This window comes from Asparagus officinalis, chromosome 4 (genome assembly GCF_001876935.1).
Source record: "Asparagus officinalis chromosome 4, Aspof.V1, whole genome shotgun sequence".
In the NCBI taxonomy this organism is placed as follows: Eukaryota; Viridiplantae; Streptophyta; class Magnoliopsida; order Asparagales; family Asparagaceae; genus Asparagus; species Asparagus officinalis.
The window spans coordinates 40,267,061-40,290,268 of NC_033797.1; the positions used below are offsets into that span (position 1 = coordinate 40,267,061).

Below are 23,208 nucleotides of genomic sequence, written 5' to 3' on the forward strand. Positions count from 1 at the left end.
GAAATACATTCTAGTAAGATTATATTGAGTTCATCACTTACCAATAGTAAAGATAAACAAAGAAACAAACAAATCTGAAACAAAAAAATATAATTATATATAAAAAATACACTTGTATAGGCAGAAAAATCTTTAAATATATACTTGCCTTTTGTATTCATTTTTTTCCTTTTATTAATAAAAGAGTGAGCAATCTACCAATCTGTAGAAAAAAAATCATAACAGTTCAAAACAACAGTAGAAAAAAATGACAACCTAAGATAGGATGAGCTATTTTCATGGAAGAAATGAAATCTGTCAAATTAGCATCAACTGTGTCAAATTAGGGTGCATCAACTATGTCAAATTTCAGACAAAAGCAACATGTTAACTTACATTAAATGTCAAATTTCAGTCATTTAATTTCACAAACATTTAATGTACAACCTTGCATTTCTTCACCCAACAAATTTAAGTCTTGCGCATCAAAGCGTTCAAGCCAACAACAATGTCCAAAACTCCAAATCTTTATCTTGCAAACAACAATCAAAACACAAACTCAAATCATCATTTATTGATATTCATAATTAAATAAACAAATAACTAAAAAAAGTACCTTATAAAATGACAAAGAAAGAAAATACAAAAGCATCCGATAACTTATCAGCCCATTATAATCAATTGCTCTCTCAATTTTTACAAAACTCCAACATGAGTAAAAGCGTCTAATGAAGATACTCGAGCTCATGTATTATTCTTGTGTCTGATATTCCAAAAGAATGTAAGATCTTATAGAGCTAGGATTAAAACTAACCATGAAAACCAAAACAAAACAAAGTAAAATTAAAGCCGCAAATAAAAGGGCTTCAGTAAAAGCTGAATGATTTACCAGTTATCGGCATTAGTATGGTTCATAAGATCATCATAAACTGTAAAATCAAACATACAACGAAAAGCCTAACATACAAACTAACTAAAAAAGGAATATGAAGTATATGCTTAGATCAAATACCTTGCTGATCTTAACAGATGTAAAACAAATTGTTTAGCTGGAAAATTAAAATTTTGATAAAAATTAAAAGTAATATTCCGGTGAGAAAAATACAAGTGTGATAGCAATAGGTTCCATCGACGGTAAGGAGTAAAAGAAAATAATAAGAGGATTACGGAGAAAGAAAAAGCTAAACATAACTCAGACATTACATAATTTCCATTCTTCTGAACCTCAATTTGATGGAAGATCTCATAATGAGATGGAAAAAATAATATCATCATTGCTTTAGAATAGAATAAACTAAAATGCAGGAAAATAAAATAATACGGAGAAAAGAATAGCAATAGCAAGGTTCCCCAAAAGTAAGAACCAAAAAAGTATGAAGAGAAATAGAGCATGAAAAAACTACACATAGCTCGAAGAACACATAATTTCCATTCTTTGAACTTCCATTTGATAGAAGCTCTCACAATGAGCTGGGAAAAACAATATCATCATTGATTTACAACAGAATTAACTTAAATACAGGAAAAAAAAGAACATGGAAAATTAACAGCAATAGCCATAGCAAGATTCACTTCAAAATCAACGTAAGAAACAAAATAATATAGGATTACAGAAAAGGAAAACATTAAACATAGCTCAGATATTACATTATTTCCATTCTCTGATCTTCCATTAGATGGAAGCTCTCATAATGAGTTGGAGAAAGAATATCATCATTGCTTTACAACAGAAAAAACTTAAATGCAGTAAACAATGAGCAAACATAAAATTAAGCGAAACTTTGCATAATAGTTTTCTCTTCACTAAAATATTGGCTCAACTTTCACCAAATCCTCAGACAAAAGCATAAGTGTCCGAATAAGAAACTTTGGCATAAATGTTCTGTGTTCAGTGCTGTTGTTGAAATAAGAAACAAAGTTAATAATGTGCGTGAATCAGAACTTTGTAGAGGCACAAGAAAACGTTTTCATTCCCATATCTTGTTTTGCTAGGATACAAGTGAATTCTTCTGTATTCAAGATATGATAACTTTGTGACATATAACTGAAAAAGAGCAAGATGATAAAAGTACTTATTGAGGAAAGTTCGCAGACTGCAATATTTATCAAATAATCAATAGGTCGTCCAGAAAATTTTTCCCAGTATAAGCAATTAGCATATTGTCCTTTGTCATTACTGTTTTTCTCTCTTTCCACACATCAAATATCCAAAATGAAAAATAGACAAATGTTAAAACAGTTTCTACATATAATAGCTACGTTGAAGTTCAGGTTTCAGTTACATAGATTCCTAAGATCACAAACTGCAACAATACCTTGATAAGGCCAGCCAAGCAATGAACATCAATATCATTTGACACAATTCCCCTATTCAGCTGCTCTCTCACATGCTCCTCCTGGTTGTTCTCCGGATTTATTCGAAAAATTCCTTCTGCTTGTTAAGTATTATACCACATGTTCACTTATTGTGCATAAACAATAAAACATACATTTTTTACAAAGACTTGGTACCTTGATTCTCCCTTGTGTATATAACCTTTCCTGCAAGAGTAAGAGGATTGTCGGCACCCTATTGCCTTTGGAATCATAACAACACTGCATAGATTCTGCTGAGACGCCGAATACACTTGCGCTGCAAAAAGTGAAAACAAATTCAATATATAATCAAGTATCACTACAAACTTTTTATAAGAAGATTTAATGATGAATTAGGAAAAAATTAGATGAGAAATTTCTCAGAAGTGCAGCTATATGGCTAACATAGGAGTTTACAGTAAAGACTACAAGAATAAATTGCTCAAATAGAGACATAATTTATGGGTTTACGTAGTTTATAGTAATAACCAAGATTTGGCACTAAAAAGTACCAAGGAAAGTTAATATCTTCAGTGTTGACTCTTCGTCTACTATTTTTACACCATCTCTGTTATGAGCCTGAAATACCAAAAAAAAAAAAAAAACAAACAAAAAAAACAAACAAAAAAAAGAGCTAATTTTTACAAAACCAATTGTGCCGAATATATGGCAAGCCATTTTTTACCAAAAAAAACATAACAAATAGTTACTGTGCAGTTAGATTTTTACCAGTATCATTATCTCATGTGCAAATAATAGAATCTCTATTAACTTCTATATGATGTTTAAAAGCACAAAGATGAAGTTAAAGTGGTCAACTATCCAAAAAAATATGTTGCGGAGTCAGGGAATGTCAACTATCCAAAAAAGTGAGAAAGCTAGTGAAGGCTCTAATTCAATTCAATTTACCTTTAGAATTTTAACCACTTTTTACTTTTTTTTGGGTACAATAAACTTATCTTGAGTAGAAAGACACAGAAAAAAGCAAGCGCAGAACAAATAAATTTATCTCCTCGTTAAATCAGCATATTTTAAAAACTCACAAGACGAAAAATGATGCTAAAAAAACTTTAGAAGCATAGGAAATTGAAAAAGGACCCTCGTCAGATTTTACTAAGATTCTAAGTGTACTATAACCAAGCCAGCTCATTCCCAAATATAACACAAATTTTCTATGAAAATGAGTGCAAAAGTTTAACACCCCAACTATATACATTTCAGCCCAAAAGTTTAAAACTTCAAGAAAAATCACTAATTCAACCATATTTGTAAAATAAACATAGAAGAAATAGATGAGTCTGTGTGATAAACATAGAGCAAAACCTTTGCGTTACAAAGATGGTTAAGATCATACCATGTTCTGACCAAGTGCTTCCATCAGTGCAAGCTGATCGAACATCAAGCACTCCCCACCAGCCTTGATGATCCTGGCCCGAGAAGTCTCAATGAACCTCAAAGCTGCCACCTTCATTGCAGGAACCTCGTAGACATGCTTTTCATCTGTCACAGGGCCGACAATTACCGCAATCTTGTACTCCTACTCAAATTGAAAAGTGAATCAGGATTCATAACAACAGAAATGCATGAAACACACAGACCTGTTAACATTTGAAGCCAGATTTTGTAGATGTTTAAGAATTAGTTAAAAAACTTCAACTGAAGTACTATTAAAAGATTCAAATCCTATAAACCTTCACGTTCAACACAGCTAAAGACAAAGCTAATAGGAAATCAAACCAATGATAGTACATGCTCCATTGTTGTTTCTAGGTAGTACGCTTGTACTAATAGTTAACCTAGGGTCCTTCAGGAACCAATTTAGTTTCAAAGTCCACCATTATCATGATCATGTATTAAATCTCTGATACTCAAAATAGCATGTCATTCCCATCTGATAAGAACTTACATATTGGTCAAGATTCCTCAAATTTCAACAAACTTTTACATCAATCATAAGCCTAGACTTTTGGCTAATACTTCAAAGATTTCCAGTAATTTCAGTTTTCAACCGTTTCCAAGGTTTTGATTTTCAATAAAGTAATATAAGTACATTTATACATAACAAAATGGTCCAAATGTAACCAGGCCTAGAGCGATCCATATTTGATACTAAAATAAATTCCTATATCGAAATGTTCTATTCATAGAGAAAGTGCATTTTAATCTTTAATATGGACAAAATTATTATTAATTAAAATATAAGTAAACATCACCACTTTATGTATTAGAATTGAATGTATAATTTAATGAGATAAACACCAGCTCTCAAGGCGTACTAAGGTTTAAAAGATGAGAGGTGAGTGTGACGCAAACCGAAATAAGATTGTGTAACGCACAAGTGTAAATACTGGTCGATCAATAGGTTCATAATCCATCCATTTTCATGTAGAGACAATGACCCTTTAAAAAGCTACTTTTTTTTTGAAAACTCACAAAATACATAAGCTTCGTTTCCAGATTAAACCAATATGTATTGCTAGTAACTTTGAATTTCAAAAGTTGAAAGCTTAAGCAAATTCACAAGTACACTTCAAACATTCGTTTGTATCAATGAGGATCTAATCTGCAAATATTAAAAGTAGTCAAATTTACCTTTCCCTTCATGAAAGTGACAAGCCTCTTGAGCGAGATTGGTGGCTTATTAGTCTTGCTCATGAACAACCTCTTCAATATCACCGCATTGGAGCTGCTCCCTGTTCTCCTCACCAAAAACTTATACAAATGCACACACACACACACAAAAACAATCTTAAAAATTACCAAAAATGAGAAAAAATCGACATATTTGCGAGAAGGATGAGAGGGTTAATATATTTTTGGAATACATGTACTTGAGATATGAGATTAGTAATTACAATCATGGAGAAGTAGAATCGACGGGGAGAATACCAAGAGGCAGAGGGATTGAAACGCAGAGACCGACCTGTCGACCTTCAGTTAATGTTCTCAAGGCGATTTTGGGAATTGAAGAGAGAGGAAAGCATCGACCTGAAAGGAACATTTATGAGTAGCTGAAAAAGAATACGAATATATACTTGTAGCTAGTGAGCTACCAAGGTAGTAATTGATCCCATTATTTTATGCAAAGTTATTAAATGCCTCAAAGAGCAAGGGCATGGAAGATATATAGCTAAAAGAGAGGGTGCTCAAGTGATAGGATAAGTACCTTAGAATAAATGAATAAACACACATTTATGGGCTTAGCAGAATTATTTCAGATCTGGAAGAGCTTAACAAAAAATCACTCATATTTCAAAAGGGTTATTCTACAAATCAAACTTAAATCAGAATAAAGCATCAACTTGAAATTAACATTTATGAGTAGGAGAGGGGGCAAAAAAAATACAAATCTATACATACAGCTGGCTACCGAGCTACTGATCTATCCCGTATTATAAACTAAATTGGAAAGATTATTCAATTTCCTCAAAGAGCAAGAACATGGAATAATAACAGGGTGCAAGAGAGGGGAGATAGGATAAGTACCTGAGAATAAACCCATATCAGGGTTTAAAAAATTTTAAAAAATTAAATCTTGAACCTTGGTGCCTGATCAATTTTGTTCTCAGGGAAAGGCCATCTCCTGATTTCGTTCCTGCACAAAAACCCAAGAAAATTGAAACCATAAAGGGCCCGCAGTTCAATAGTTCTCCATCTCCATAAATTGAAAGAGAGAGGACAATCAGAGCCATTACTTTTTTCATCAGGGCACGATTACATAAAACTAACAGAAAATTTCATACTCATTTGCCACAAAACAGAAGAAGAAGAAGAAGAAGGAAGGGAGAAAGGGCTTACAATAATTCGAGCTGAAATCTTCGCCAATCTGAGATAATGGAGCAGCAATGCAGTAAATGGGTTAAAAGGAGCATCGTTTAGGATTTTGAGGGGGCTACTACGAAACCCTAAATATAGAGAAATTGAAAAGGAGAGTAAAGACAAAGTGTAGAATCAATTATTAACCAGATAATATAGATGAGGGTGCTGGGGTTTTCCGTCAGGGTTGTTTCTGGTATGGTCGTCGTCGTCTTCGAGCTTGGGCTTTTGGAGAGGGAGGTAGTGATCGTGAGAGTCCATCATTAAGAGGAGCGAAGGATTCACGCTCTAGGAGACGAATACGAAGAGGTGATCTTGGGAAATGAAGAAAGGGGAAAACACTGACGGAGACGAAGAGGCGGAAAATTTTTCTCTATGAGGCGAATCCGAAGAGGGGAGCTTTGGAAATGAAGAAAGGGTAAAACACTGGAACCAATGCATTAATTGCGTTTCAATTTGCTGAATCAATTTTTTTAAGGAAATTAAAAAAAAAAAAGGAGAATTTGCCACATGTCATTTTTGCCAAGTGGCGTTTTGAAGGGTAACACTTTTTAGTAATAGTATATAGATTTATTGAGTTTTATCATGATAAAATAGTATGTACTAAATGTGTCCAAATTATGTATGATCATGTCTACGCTCTTGAAAAGAGTTCTCTGGAACATGATAGAGTGTTCTAAAATAGTGTAGAATATATTGGAATGTAGTAGAACACCATCGAATGTAGTAGAAAATAGTAGGATTTTCTAGAACAACAATAAAATTTGCTATGATTCTAGAGATTTTTCCTTAGGAGGTGAAGGCCTAAATATATAGGGACCCTCTTATGGCCAAAGGCCTAAATATATAGGGACCCTCTTTTGGCCAAACCATCCGTTAAAAGTTGTAATCATTGTTTGCTAAATAAGTTAGCTTTTGTGTGTGGGAGAGAGTTAGGTTAAAGTTAGCAAGTTAGTCGTAAGAAACTCGCTAATTTCACAGAGTGAGCGTAAAAATGGGGACATCATGTTTTGTATATGTAAGAGTTATGTATACAAAAATCACTGTTAGTGAAGATCTTATGTTCATTTGTAATTTGATGGTTTGGGAATCTGAAGATGAAACTATACAATCATTAGCCTTTGAGGCTTCTACAATGATCCTTATATATATTTCTAGTAACCCTAGCCTGTGAAGCAAAATACAATCATAACTTTAATTTCATACAGAGGAAATCCCAAAATCTGATTGAAATCCGACTCCCAATATGAGAGGCGAAATGAAATTGGAAATTATAGCAATTTAGGCCAAAAAGTTTACTATGGTTTAATGCTAAGAAATTAACATACCATTACGTAAGCTCTCTTCCTTGGATTCGATCTAGAACTACCTCGACTTTCTTTAGATGCTTCCTTCCCTTGAATCCAAAGTGATTGTCATTGTTATGTGTGTCGTGATGTCCATCATGATCTGATGATCATCATAAAGTAAAATTTGTAGAAGTTTATGCCATTTTCACAATTTCCCGTACATATTTCAGTAGAGTGAAGTCTATGATGAGGATGTTAAACTGGAAGAAAAACAGACGATGCAAATAGAGAGGTCATTGCAATTGTAATTGCAACTGCAACATCTAATTACACTGAAACAAACATTTGTAGTGGACAAAATAATCCAGTGCATGTAACTGTAGTTACAATTAATCATATGCACCTTTAATAGAAGACAGAACTCGTTCCCTTTGTTTCCTAAGACAACAAATCGTGATTTTAGTTGAGATTAGTGTTCCACATTTAATTTCATAGAAATCGAATTTGTTCTCATTTATGGTGGGTACGTATATAAATGGAAATAGAGGATGGAAATGGTTGAAGATGACTAAATGAATACAGGAAAGAGAAGTGTTAGAACTAATTAAGTTTAGATAAGCAACAACACAGGTAACCTGGATGGTTCGAATGTTTCTATATAGCTCCGATAGTCCTCGTTAAATTCCAGACTAGATTATCAAAAAAAAGTTTATATAAACAACTAGAGAAAAGAGAATAGACTATATAGTTTATACTTAGGATTAATTGCACTAAATCCCTATGAACTTTCAGCATTCTGGAGTATTGATCTTTAAAAAAAATCCTATTTGCAAAATTTATCGTCTAAATCTTACTTTTAGAGAATAAATTATGACCTTTATTCTTCAACGAAACTTTAAAGCTCTAGTGCATTCTCTATGAGTTTGCCTCTAAAAGAGTCCCCAGTCTGCAAGGAGATGTTAGAATATAAGTTACAACTTTCAATTCTCACCGGAATTTCAGAGTTTTGATGCCATGGCAGAGTCTTTTTTAACATTTAATCATTCTTTACTAATTTGATATCTATACTTTTTTGGAAACCGGGTTGATTTATCTAAATTATATATTCGGTTAGGGGGTATTATGGGATGTCGAGATTTTTCACTTAAAACGATTACAATTTTTCAAATATGACAAAGATACCCCTAAATAAATAACCTGATTAAAATGTTGAATCCACGCACAGTTTTAGAGTGAGTCATCGTCAGGGGAAGAGTGGTTTGGCTCTAGAGTTAGAGAGAGAAAGAGAGACGAAAACAATTATTGTAGAGATAAAGAGAGAGCGCGTAATTGGAGGGGAGGGAGGGGGAGGGTTTGGCTGGCGTCGACGATGACACAGATCGCACACGTGAGGAAGGGATCAAGGTGGCATGCGTATATATATGTCCTGACGTACGGTGTGAAATAGGATGGATAAAAACTAAACTGAAAGAATGTAGGGACGAATTAGCAAATAATTAGATTAGAAGGATAAATTCACAAAAGAGAGAGATTTAGGCGATTATAGATAGCATTAACTTTAGGATGCATGTTTTGTATTGAATTACCATAAATTTTGAAAATTTTTGGTTGTTTTGGGCGATTCTATCTTCTGTATTTTCACAACGAGCTCCATGGATGGACATACATACACGGATACTGTATAAATACACGTGCATATATATGAGAAGAGTAGAGGAGAGCTTATAGTACGTGCAGGATATATATATATATATATATTTTACAATTTTGAAAGTTTCATGGTTGTTTTTTTTTCTATTAAAAAAACTAATGATACTTAATCCACAGTGAACCCCTCTGACCTTCATGTTTGTTTTATGAAGTTCGCTTGAAAGATGTGTTGTGCGCAGCGGAAATTTAGGCAGAGTTTCTGGTGCATAATAAGAGAGAAAGATCCCAATAAGAATTTCTGTCTCACCAATGAAACAAGAATCTGAAGCGAATATCTCAACAAAGTGAGATATCGGCTCTTCCTCTCATCAGTTCTAGGACTGACTTGTCGAATGATTCTAAAAACTATTACAATGACCACAAACACAAACAAACTAATTTTACGTGGTTCGGCAAACTGCCTACGTCCACGGGCAAGGAGGGGGAATCTACTATTAGAAAAAAAAAGAATACAAATGGTTTACAACTCTCAAAATCTAAACCCTCAAATAGGCTCCTTGCTTTTCTTCTCAAGAAAAGGTCAACCTCCAAAAGACTTTTTCTCTCCTCACGAAGTCTGCACGCTGTCCAAGAACACCCTGCCTTTGCACAGTCGCCAAAATTCTTTCCTCTGCATGCGCCCTGCCTTTGCACTGTTCCTTGTACCGCTGCAGCCGCTTTTCTCCCCTCACGAATTCTGCCTTGCACGAAGCCCTAGGGAACTGCACATTGATATTTATAGGGGGAATCGGGTGGGCCTATCACGATCACGAGAACGTGATCTCTTCATCTCTTCACACATTTATTCGTGGCCCCCACTAGAAATCTCTTCACGCGGAAACGAGCGCGTTCACATCTCCTCACGAATTCTCGTGGACCCCACGAGAGCAAAAACCAAAACCCACTTAGCCTTTCACGTGCCTTCACAATTCTCCACCTCGGCGAAGTTTTATCAAAACTGAGCCGATATCAACCAAACAAATGTCTTACTTGTTGCGTCCACTATGAAGTGAAAAAAATTCACGACAACAGACTCAATCCACAACAAGTCGAGACTCAAATGAGAATGCAAACATTCTCCAAATGTTGGTATCAACTCACCAAATCGGTTGCATCATAAAATGACTGCCTACGTATCCTCTTACCCAAGGAATCAAGCCTCACGTAGCTCATCCAAATGGCCGCGAACGACCTCAATCCAATAGAAGAGTTCGCAACCCTTCTCCAATATCATCAACTCTGCGGCTGATAGAACCTCCAATGGCCTCAAACACCTCCACCTGAGGTGAACCAATGGCCATATCCAAACTACATCTATCAGCTGCACTCGCATCAAAACTCAACTCATCATCTGCATCCAAAACAAATTGATCCCTTAACTGTGTCACCTCAGCTGGAATCCCAAACAATGCAGTATGATCTGGAGTAATCTTCACCCAATGTGGAGTAGCATCACACTCCACCCGCTGTGATACATCTAAGGTCTGTCCAAAACTCTCTACCTGCTGAGAGTCAAATAGCTCCCTCATCGAAGCCTCAACCGAAGTGACATTACCAGACCAAACACCCAATTGAGTATTACCTCCTATCACAGCAGTTGACAACTCTTTAGTAAGATGGCTCGAATATGTCGAAGCCTCAGTTCAGAAACTCTTCTGCAGACCATTGCTTGACAACAAACACCGATCCTCCTCCAGCAATGCACGGTTCTCCAAATTTTCCATCCTATCTTGTTGCCCTAAGATTTCCTTTCCAACGAAGTGTCTCGAAATACCGTGAGCTCGGGTCCAATACAGAAACAGGTCCATCTTGTACCTCCCATCAAAATCAGAATGAAGTATCTTCATCTTTTTGTCCATCTTATACTTTTTCAAACTGTTAGAGACTACTAGGACTTTCTCTAATGGGGATTTGGTTGCAACCCAAACACGCCTAGAACAGCCACCAACAAAAGAAACCAAATGCCTATTACCTCCTAATGATGCCCCCTTGGAAGGCCCTCAAACATCCACATGAACTCCTTCAGAACGATCCTTAGCACGGTGAATAGAGGTGCCAAACTTCACCTTGGTCTTCTTGCTCACATCAACATGTTCACTGGACTTCAAACTACAGGTCTTTGCACCCTCTTTTAATCTATGCGAGGAATTAATACTGGAATGGCCAAGCCCCAAATGCCACAGTCTAGTCGGATCAATAGAAGTCGCCAGTTCTCCACCTGCCACTATACCTCCAGTCAAGTAATACAGGTTATTCCTCCTGACGCCCTTCATCATAATGCGAGATTCTTCCACAATCTTGAGAACCATGTCCTCAATTCGAACATTCAGACCCTCTCCGACCAAAGCTCCAATCGAGATCAAGTTCTTTCTCAAGGAAGGAACATATCTCACATCATTTAACTCCCTAACAGTCCCGTCAAACATTTTGATGTGAATTCTTCCTATCCTAAGGATCTGACATGCACGGTTATCAGCCATGTACACCACACCACTATCCAGCTTCTCAAAACTGGAGAACCATTCCCTTCTAGGGCATACATGATAGGTCGTACCACTATCCAACATCCACTCGGATTCCTCCGAATAGCTACATGTAGGATTGATAGAAAGTGAATAAATAGAAGAGTCAGAAATATTATCATCCGATACGATGTTTGCTTCTGATGATGCTTACTTCCTTTTTCCCTTCTGCTTATTCTTCATCCATTCGTCGAGCTTTGGGCAGTCTTTCTTCCAATGACCAGTCTCCTTACACCAAGCACACTGATCTTTTCTAATTGTAGGATGTCCTACTCTAGACTGTGACTTCCAATTATTTCGATTTGGACCCTTTCCTCTTGTGGCCAATGCCTCTGCCACCGACTCAGTCGAAGTCTCCTTATCCTTCTTCCGAAGCTGATAATTCACCAGTGCAGCAGTGACCTCACTATACGAAAGAGATGTCTTCTCATTAATCAGAGTAAGGACGAAGGTCTCATATTCCTCGTCGGGTAAGGAACTCAACAACAGCAACGCCTTGTCCTCATCTTCAATCATGACATCTACATTCGTCAAATCCGCAAGAAGCTTTGTGTAGGTGTTCATGTGATCTCTAATTGAGGTTCCTTTCTTTAACTGGAAACGATAAAGTTTCATCTTCAAATGCAAGCGGTTCTCAACACTCTTTGTCAGATACTTGCTTTCGAGAATCTCCCAAATCTTCTTTGCAGAAGTCTCATTCATCACATCATATTTTAGATCTTGAGTCAAACAAGACCTAATCACACCACACGCCGTTCGATTTATTTTTTTTCCAAACCTTCTCTTCAATGTCATCTGGCTTGCCACTAACTCCAAGGTATCCTCCAAATTCTGCGCGTTCAGCGCATCCAAAACCTCACATCTCCATAATCCAAAATTATTTGTGCCATTAAACTTCTCCACATCTATCTTCATAGAGTGGATATTCAAACTCTGAGTGGTCTTCGTGTCAAAAGCACCACCCTCGACACCCGAAGCACCTTCTTTCCCCGATATTTTTCTCAACGCACCAACGAACGAAGAATAGATCCAAAACTGAAAAGATAGAGTTTTTACCAAAAGATCACAACTTTATCACCAAACGAAGCCCTAGACGAGCCTCCAAATTGATCTACTCCTCCAAATAGCCCAAGCGTAGCCCAAGCTCTGATACCACTTGTTGTGCGCAGCAAAAATTTCGGCAGAGTTTCTGGTGCATAATAAGAGAGAAAGATCTCAATAAGAATTCCTGTCTCACCAAGAAAATAAGAATCTCAAGCGAATATCTCAACAAAGTGAGATATCGGCTCTTCCTCTCATCAGTTCTAGGACTGACTTGTCGAGGGATCCTAAAAACTATTACAATGACCACAAACACAAACAAACTAATTTTACGTGGTTCGACAAACTGTCTACGTCCACGGGGCAAGGAGGGGGAATCTACTATTAAAAAGAAAAAAAATACAAATGAGTTTACAACTCTCACAATCTAAACCCTCAAATAGGCTCCTTGCTTTTCTTCTCAAGAAAAGGTCAACCTCCAAAAGACTTTTTCTCTCCTCACGAAGTCTGCACGCTGTCCAAGAACACTCTGCCTTTGCACAGTCGCCGAAATTCTTTCCTCTGCATGTGCCCTGCCTTTGCACTGTTCCTTGTACCGTTGCAGCCGCTTTTCTCCCCTCACGAATTCTGCCTTGCACGAAACCCTAGGGAACTGCACATTGATATTTATAGGGGGGAATCGGGTGGGCCTATCATGATCACGAGAACGTGATCTCTTCATCTCTTCACACATCTATTCGTGGCCCCCACTAGAAATCTCTTCATGCGGAAACGAGCGCGTTCACATCTCCTCACGAATTCTCGTGGACCCCACGAGAGCAAAAACCAAAACCCACTTAGTCTTTCACGTGCCTTCACAAGATGAGCAGGACATAATCACACATTATCGCAAAGTTATAGTTAAGGACATGGCAGAAGTCACAAATCCAGTATGAACGCGTTCAATCATTAAATATATAGCTGCTTCCTAACTAACTAATCATACTGAAGTTTGCTTAATTTTTTTTTAAATCTCTATCGTTAAAAGAAAAAAAGGAAGAAGCGGAAAACCTCATATATGAATGGGATCATGAGAGCGGAGGTACTGGTCGCAATTCCCACAGGAGCTCCTCCACAAGATCGCTGGTGGCCTCACCGACATCCCCGATCTCCTCGGCTCTCGCACTGTCTGCTCACCATGGCGATCCTCCTCCTCCTCCTCCAGAGAGCTTAGATATAAAGTAGTGTCTTTTTTACTTGAGAAAATTATCTTATATGTTTCGATGTTTCTTCTCAATACTGCTCTTGTACTATCCATGATTCCATGTCAACTGTGTTAACGTTTGAGTTGGATTTTAGCATAACCCTAGTTGGTTGTTAGTTTTATTTTATTTTATTTTATTTAGGGAAAAATCTCTTTTAACCCAAAGTTTTACCAGAACTTATTTAAAAACCCACTCATTTTTTCAAACACCAATAGACCCACTGTATCTCATCTCACTTATTTTTAAACCCAACATGTATACTACATCCATTTTTTGTAATGTATTTACCCAATAAATTAAAAATTCCTAAACTACCCTTCATCCCCAAATATAAATCATCCCCTCTCTCTCTTCCGTCTCTCTTCCGTTTCACTTTCTCAAAGAGTCCAGGAGAGATTAGGGTTTCGGCGAAGAGATCTCTGGTTGAGGATCACCGGCGGCGGCGAAGGGAGTTGGATCGGCGGTGAGCGACGACGGACGGTAGCTGCATAGGTCTAAAAGCGGAGGACATTTGGAGCGACGACGGACGGCGGCTGCACGGGTCTGAAAGAGGGTAACGCACGAATCTTCCCATTTTCCTCTCTAATACTTGAAATTAAGCCCCTAGATCATCGCTTTTCATCGCAAGTTCCTCATATCACTGAGTGTTTTTATATTTCGAATGAGGTTGTAGAGAAGGAGACGGAGAGAGTTAGGGCTTGGATTAATCGGTGTTGTCTGTAGTGAGAGATATTGGAGTTGGGAGAGATCGAAAGGTTTTCCTGCAGGTGTGATTAAGCTCTTTTTTTAAATTAATTTATGGAAATGGATGATTTCTTGACCTAATTATGTTGATGTTTGGTATAATTTAGGTCATCGTGGGACTGTGGATTGTTTCGTACATTGGAAGTTCGTTTAGTATCTTCACTCTTATTTACATCGGTGAGTTCTAATAATTTATCCATTGTTTGGCTGACCTAATTAAAGTTCCAAAAGAAAAACACTTTCTTTTGAAATTAAGCCCCTTGTTGTAGTTTTGATCACATGCAACTTGCATAGATAAATTGTTGAAAGGGCCCGAAAGATCAGTATATCCTCTTTCTTTTTTTTGTGCACAGACATCTCATATTCAGCTCGGACCCTCGAGTAAAACAGTTTCCATTTCATCATATCTATCTATTGTGAGCCCAACCTAATCCTATTCTATTTATCTACTTGCATTATCTCTTCCAAAAGACTGAAAGAGTTATCACTTATAAACAATGTTGTAAATCCTTAGGAGGGTGCCTTGGCAGTCTGCATTCAAACCACTTTGATGAGGTGGGTAGCTTCGTGGTTCTAGACAATATATGTCCCCTTGACACCCAGCCCTGCTGAGCATTTGTTGAGCTACTGATTACGAACAAAAGCTACCCAAATACTTGATTTCACTAATCTCTGAAGAAATTTTCCAATAATAGATTTTCAAGCCAATAAAATTTCTCCTCTAAATTATAAAAGACCTGAACTTGCCAGAACATGAAAATTCTAATTCAAATCCAATTCCGCAACATTATGCTTGTTGTGATTTAATTGCATACTTTCTGGTGTTTATTGTATTTTAAGTTAAAAACTGTTAGTCTAGTTTTAAACTAACTGACAGAAGGCTCCTAGGAACTGATGGTTCTATTTGTTCTTTGTCTTATTAAGGCCTGTAGGCGAAGCTGATTCTGGTTCCTTAAACCAAATCCTATCATCTTACCTTTTATTTTGTATTTTTGAGAAAGGTATCATCTTAGCTTAGTTACTTGGTTTTTTGTTTTTTGTTTTTGTAATTGTCAAGGGGAAATTTGAATACTTGATTCTTCATGTTGTAAGCTCAAAGATGATATACAAAATTTTGATATATCTGTCGGTTAATTTGGTTCAAAGGAATTCTGCACCAACTTACAGTTTAAAGTCAAGTCTGTTCTAGAATAAAGGATGAATGGAAAATAGAAAATTTGGATGAGTATAGTACAGAAACCCGACAGGTTCCTGAACAGGATGGGTATGACTATAACTTAAAATGTATTAATGTGATTTATTTTCCTAATATATTATTATTTTATCATGTAATCATTGATTACGGTATTTGTTTGTGCAGGAGCTTAGATTTCGGCATTTTCATGATGAGATACATATATTCCATCATCAATGACACACCACCATTCATTCATCAGGCTGATTGTGAACTTCTACGAGCAAAGATCGCTATTGCCTTTATCTCGAAGAAAGCAGAAAATCTGCTAGAATATGCTTTTACTCAGGAAGTAGACTCTGAATATATATGTCTTGGATGTTCTGAATGTTGAAGTTGTACAGGAGCTTAGATCTGTGTACTTGGCAGATTCATTTTGTGTTGATTGGTGTATTCATTTTGTGTTGATTGTGTACTTGGCAGATTCATTTTGTGTTGATAGTGTAGCTTAGATCTGTGCAGGAGCATAGGGTGTTGATTTTTGTAGTGGTGTTGTGTATTTGTTGTTTCATGCTGTAATTATGTTCTTATTGTTAAAATTCTGTGAATGTTAAAGTTGTGTAGGAGCTTAGATCTGTGTACTTGGCAAATTCATTTTGTGTTGGTTGGTGTATTCATTTTGTATTGATTTGTACTTGGTAGATTCATTTTGTGTTTATTGTGTAGCTTAGCTCTGTGTAGGAGCATAGGTGCTATACTATTGTTTCAAGGGAAAATGGTACCAAAAATTAAGTTGATGGATATTAGTTATAGCTTGTACCCAATTGTTTGAAGGGACAATGGTACAAAAATTAAGTTGATGGTTGATGGATATTAGTTATAGCTTGTACCCAATTGTTTGAAGGGACAATGGTACAAAAATTAAGTTGATGGATATTAGTCCTTCCAAATTGATAATTGTTTGAAGGGACAATGGTACAAAAATTAAGTTGATGGATATTAGTCCTTCCAAATTGATAGATATTATTGATGTTTATCAAAAACCATAATAATACAAACATTTATCAACTACCTTCAAGTCCATTACCTTTTGTGAGCAAGTCTATGGTACACATCACTTGGGTATTGAGCATAGTATCGCTCCTCCAATCAATTATTTGCTCTTCATGGTCAATTTGGTATTAGAAAGCGGAAATGAAAAATATAACATAACACATATTTTTAAGGAAGAGAGGTAGTTGAAATTATAAGTTAAAATTTTTTTATTGTTCAATTATCCATAAGGAAGAGAGGTACTTGAAATTATAAGTTAAAAAAATTTTATTGACCAATCATCCACCGCGACGGGGGGTCCTCGCGTAATTTTAAAGCTTTTGGCAAAGTATAAAACTTTATGGAAAAGTATAGCATCTTATGGGAAAAATATAGCACTATATGGTAAAGTATAGCATTTTATTGGCAATGTATAGCACCTTATTAAAAAAGTATAGCACATTATGCTCTCTGGAAATTCTGCACCTTAAGTTGTCTAAAACCAAATCAGTTTTTTTTCACCGCAACACAAACACTCGATGACCTACGTTACGTGTTTATTGACCAATCATCCACCATGACGGGAGGTCCTCGCACAGTTTTAAATCTTTTGGCAAAGTATAGCACTTTATGGGAAAGTATAGCATCTTATGGCCAAAGTATATCACTATGTGGCAAAGTATACCACTTTATTAGCAAAGTATAGTATCTTATTGGCAAATATAGCACCTTATCCTCTCTGAAAATTCTACACCTTAAGTTGTCTAAAACCAAATTAGTTTTTTTAACCGCAACACAAACACTCGATGACCTACATTACGTGTTTATTGATCAATCATCCACCGCGACGGGAGGTTCTCGCGTAATTTTGAAGCTTTTGGCAAAATATAACACTTTATGGGAAAGTATAACACATTATGGCCAAAGTATAGCACTATATGACAAAGTATAGCACTTTATTAGCAAAGTATAGCATTTTATTGGCAAAATATAGCACCTTATGCTCTCTAAAAATTCTGCACCTTAAGTTGTCTAAAACCAAATTAGTTTTTTTTCACCGCAACGCAAACACTCGATGACCTACGTTACGTGTTTATTGACCAATCATCCACCACGACGGGAAGTCCTCACGCAATTTTGAAGCGTTTGGCAAAGTATAGCACTTTATGGAAAAGTATAGCACCTTATGGCCAAAGTATAGCACTATATGGCAAAGTATAGTACTTTATTGGCAAAGTATAGCACCTTATTGGAAAAGTATAGCACCTTATGCTCTCTGAAAATTTTGCACCTTAAGTTGTCTAAAATCAAATCAGTTTTTTTCACCGCAACGCAAACACTCAATGACCTACGTTACGTATTTAGTGATCAATCATCCACCACGACGGGAGGTCCTCGCGTAATTTTGAAGCTTTTGGCAAAGTATAGCACTTTATGGCAAAGTATAGCACCTTATGGCTAAAGTATAGCACTATATGGCAAAGTGTAGCACTTTATTGGTATAGTATAGCACCTTATTGGCAAAGTATAACACATTATGCTCTCTGGATATTTTGCACCTTAAGTTGTCTAAAATCAAATCAGTTTTTTTCACCGCAACGCAAACACTCGATGACCTACGTTATGTGTTTACTGACCAATCATCCACCACGACGGGAGGTCCTTGCGCAATTTTGAAGCTTTTGGCAAAGTATAACACTTTATGGGAAAGTATAGCATCTTATGGCTAAAGTATAGCACTATATACGTAACGTAGGTCAAGGTAGCGATGGAGTGACTCCTTCGATTGTTCGCGTCGAATTTGCTCTCCGTTGACGATCCGAATATCTTAATTCACTGGAACGATGTCTTCTCCTCACGATTTGACGTTGTGGAGAACTTGCGTGGCAAGTTTTAGAACTCTGAATGAGTTGATAACTCTGAACGAGTTTGAACTCTTGAAAAAGAGTTGATTTGAACCGAGAATCGGTTCTTAAGCCAAGGCCGAAGGCTTCAAGGAATGCTCCAAAGGATGAATGTTGATCTCTCCCTTTGCTGCCAAGTCCCAGATCCGAAAATGCCAGCCGAAAAAGCCTTGAACTCCGGACCAAAGAAGCTCACCCTCAACTCAGTTGAGTTTACTCGCTTTTATAGGGGATTAAGGGGGTGTAACCGCCCCCTTAAATCACTCCTAAGTGGGGTGTAACCACCCACAAATCATGGGAACCGGTTTTGGAACCGTTCAACTCATGTTTGAACGAGTCAAACGCCTATGTTGGCGTTCAGGACCCTAACTCCATATTTTAGACTGGAGACGCAGAGTTGGGTACCCGCTGGGCATTGAAAAATATGGGTATGACCCCAGCGTTTTAATGTTGTAACGCGGATCCGACTCCAGCGTTTTGATGTTGTAACGCGGGTCTGACTCCAGCGTTTTGATGTTGTAACGTGGGTTCGACACTCGCGTTTTACTGTTGACACACGGGGAGGACCTCCGTGTTTTGGTGTTGATACACGGGAAGGACCTCCGTGTTTTGGTCATAGAGCGCGGTGATGAGTTCCGCGTCTTGATTTGGAGAGATTATCAACAAGTAATCTCTTTTGTCATAGCGTTGCAAAGATCATTGTCTTGTAATCTTCGTCTTGGCTCCTTAAGAATATGAGAGTCGTCAGGTTGTAACTCTCAATGTTGATTGTGAATGCTATTGAACTAGAGCTCTCATCGGTTATCGTGAAGGTCGTCAGATTGTAACCTTTAGCGATCTACGTGAAAGTCTTCAAATTGTAGCATTCTGAAAGTCGTCAGATTGTAACTTCCATCATCGGTGTTTGATGGGGGATAAGCTATCTATTGTGATTTTTAGACAGCCTACAGAACCCCCTCCAAAGTTTTTGAAAGTTCGTGGTTGACTGGGATGAATTTTCGGAATACTTTGGATCTCAACTCTGATCTTGGAGCTGTTGATTCCTTGTCATAAGGAGTTGTTCTTTGCACTCGCTTTGAAGGTATCTTGATTGAAGGGATTTGCCATGTAGGACATGTGTGAAGGTATGTGCCATAATACTTCTTCTGGAATGTTGGGGTGTATCCCTACATTTTGAACTTGAGACGCGGGTCTCACCCTTGCATATTGAATTTGGAACACGGGTGTGACCTCGGCGTTCGGTTTTTTGCATCGCGGGTCTGACCTCAGCGTCTGACCTCCGCGTTTGGTTTTTGCATCGTGGGTCTGACCTAAGCGTTTGGTTTTTGCATCGCGGATCTGACCTCAGCGTTTTGACTTAAGACATGGAAGTGGCTTCCGTGCATTTTTGACTAAGTCTTTGAGACTTGTCTTTAGCTCATATGTTTCAAGTCTCGGCTCACATCCATTAAGCTAATGAACCTACAAACATGCATAGGATTTTTAGCAAACCCTCAGCCATCAACGGATTTGATAAGCCTTTACCGACTACCGTTTGAGTCGGGCTAGCATGTGAATTATTTGAATCCGTTTCACATGTAACGTTGTGCTAAGAGAATGAACCCTCTTAGACTTAATGCTATGATTTTGAATACATAGACTTTATCATTTTTTACAGAAAAAGACTAACTGGCAACGCGTGTTAGGCGTAGACTTATCTCTAATTAGGGATCGAGATAACGTCCCCCATGCGTGTAAGGCATGAATTTCGACGTTATTAATAACAACCTGCTACGATGTTGAATACGTAGACTTTGTTACTATTTCTTCATGTGTTATATTTTCACTCGAAACACTAAAAGAAAATTGGAAGTGTCAGAGGTGTAGTATTAACTTGGCATGAATTTTTACTTAGAGTGAAATTCAGAAATTTTCTTCACTATTACTAGGATAATTCCAGAAAATCTTTAATCCGCTGGGGATTTTATAATGAAAACTTGTTATTCTTGTTAAAAAAAGGATTAACAAGTTTATTGGGGAGGGTTTGACTGTTAGAGGTGTGATGTTAACCTAACAGTATTTTATGGGCTTATCGCTCTATTGAAGAGAGTCGATAAGTTGGTCTGATCGTCAGAGGTGTGATGTTAACTTGACTGGATTTGTGTTACGATCGGAGCAACTTTGTGGACTTATCATCTTATTGAAGAGGATTGATAAGTGGGTTGTCAGAGGTATAATGTTAACGTAACAGGGATGTGTTGCGATCAGAGCAACTTTGTAGACTTATCATCCTATTGAAGAGGATTGATAAGTGGGTTGTCAGATGTATAATGTTAACGTGACAGGGATATGTTGCGATCGGAGCAACTTTGTGGACTTATCATCCTATTGAAGAGGATTGATAAGTGGGTTGTCAGAGGTGTTTGATATTAATGTGACAAGAGAATGTTGCGATCGGAGCAACTTTGTGGACTTATCATCCTATTGAAGAGGATTGATAAGTTGGTTTGTCAGAGGTTTGGTGTTAACGTGACAAGAGAAATTGTGTTGCAATTGGAGCAACTTTGAAGACTTATCATCCTATTGACGAGGATTGATAAGTAGATTGTCAGAGGTATATTGTTAACGTGACAGGAATGTGTTGCTATTGGAGCAACTTTGTGAACTTATCATCCTATTGACGAGGATTGATAAGTGGGTTGTCAGAGGTATAATGTTAACGTGACAGGGATGTGTTGCAATCGGAGCAACTTTGTGGACTTATCATCCTATTAAAGAGGATTGATAAGTGGGTTGTCAGAGGTGTTTGATATTAACGTGACAAGAGAATGTTGCGATCGGAGCAACTTTGTGGACTTATCATCCTATTGATGAGGATTGATAAGTTGATTTGTCAGAGGTTTGGTGTTAACGTGACAAGAGAAATTGTGTTACGATTGGAGAAACTTTGAAGACTTATCATCCTATTGACGAGGATTGATAAGTGGATTGTCAGAGGTATATTGTTAACGTGACAGGAATGTGTTGCGATTGGAGCAACTTTATGAACTTATCATCCTATTGACGAGGATTGATAAGTGGATTTTGTCAGAGGTTTGATGTTAACTTGACAGGAATGTGTTCTTGTGACTTGCACAAGATTTTAGGAATTAGCGTCTCGCTGGAGAAACTTGCTAAATGAGTTTATCATTAAAAGCGATAAATCTTGATGCTTGTGATTTGAACAAGATTTTGAAGACTTAGCGTCTTGCTGGGGAAGATTGCGATTTGCGTAATTTTAAGGACCTATCATCCTATTGGTAAGTATTGATAAGTTGATTGTTAGAGGTGTATGTTGTTAACGTGACAAATTAGGAGTAATGCGAGTTGAATGCATACTCTATGGGGATGATGATCGTCAGAAGTGTAATGTTAACTCGACGATGTGAAAGATTCGTTACTCTTAATCCAATGGATTCTAAGTAATCAACCCCCAGTCTTGATTAAGACTTAGCAGGGGAATAAAAAAAGGTAGATAAGGCACATCGCCTAGTGAGGCACTATCCATGAAGTCGGAATAGAGTCACATCACCAGGTAGGCTATTATCTGATGAGTTTGACTATCAGAGGTAACTGTTAACGTGATAGTATTTTGTGGACCCTTCATCCTACTTGAAGAGGATTGACAAGAGAATTTGGAGGGAATGGACTATCAGAGGTAATCATTAACGTGATAGTTTTGATAGACCCGTCATCCTACTTGAAGAGGATTGGTGGGGGAATTTGGAGAAAACAAACTATCAGAGATGATCATTAACGTGATAGTTTTAGTGGACCTGCCATCCTATTAAAACGGATTGACAAGTTGATGGACTATGAGAGGTAAATGTTAACGTGATAGTTTTTGTGGACCTGCCATCCTATTAAAGCGGATTGACAAGTTGATGGACGTGATAGTTTTGGTAGATTTTGTGGTTGACAGAGGTATTCTATTAAACATAACAACTCAAAAAATTTATTACTCATAATCCAATAAACCAACCCCCAGTCTTGAACAAGTGCAAAGGGGAAAAGAGAAGATATGACACATCGCCTAGTGAGCCATTATCTAACGAGTTTGACTATCAGAGGTAACTGTTAACGTGATAGTTATTAGAGACCCGGTATCCTACTGAAGAAGATTAGCTTCAGTGGTTGTCGTATCTTCCGGTTCTAACTGGGAAGAGTGAGCTTGGTCCGATTGCTCAGGAGAAGGTTGGGCTTGGTCCGATTGCTCAGATTGATCCTGCCTACTTTGTTCTTCAGCTTTGATCCTGGCAATAATCTTTTGAGTCTGTTCGCCTTGAGAGATTAGTTGTCTCCAAGAACGACATTCTGCAACTCTGATTCGGGCTAGGAGGTCGGTCTGTAAGTTGTGTCGACATGTCTCTACTAAAGTAGACTGTGTCATACCTGACGAAC

The 23,208-nt window shown here is 37.3% G+C and overlaps 1 protein-coding gene and 1 long non-coding RNA gene across 7 annotated transcripts; one reads left to right on the plus strand and one right to left on the minus strand.

Moving 5' to 3' along the window:
- Positions 413–6,570, minus strand: LOC109837259 (60S ribosomal protein L18-2-like). 6 transcript variants are annotated; one of them, XM_020405421.1, is made up of 8 exons: positions 6,133–6,570; positions 5,821–5,929; positions 5,258–5,322; positions 4,927–5,046; positions 3,689–3,871; positions 2,491–2,611; positions 2,295–2,410; positions 413–511 (listed from the first exon to the last, which is right to left on the minus strand). In XM_020405421.1, the coding sequence occupies exons 2-6, from the start codon at positions 5,834–5,836 to the stop codon at positions 2,564–2,566; spliced, it is 432 nt and encodes a 143-aa protein (XP_020261010.1). In that variant the 5' UTR covers positions 5,837–5,929; positions 6,133–6,570; the 3' UTR covers positions 413–511; positions 2,295–2,410; positions 2,491–2,563. The 6 variants fall into 6 exon arrangements, with proteins under 6 accessions (XP_020261010.1, XP_020261011.1, XP_020261012.1 ...); XM_020405422.1 differs by having other exon boundaries at positions 439–505; XM_020405423.1 differs by lacking the exon at positions 413–511 and having other exon boundaries at positions 2,123–2,410; positions 6,133–6,160; positions 6,298–6,570.
- Positions 14,314–16,453, plus strand: LOC109835916. The gene is made up of 4 exons (XR_002245733.1): positions 14,314–14,488; positions 14,609–14,702; positions 14,787–14,856; positions 16,040–16,453. It is a non-coding gene; the product is annotated as an uncharacterized LOC109835916 (long non-coding RNA).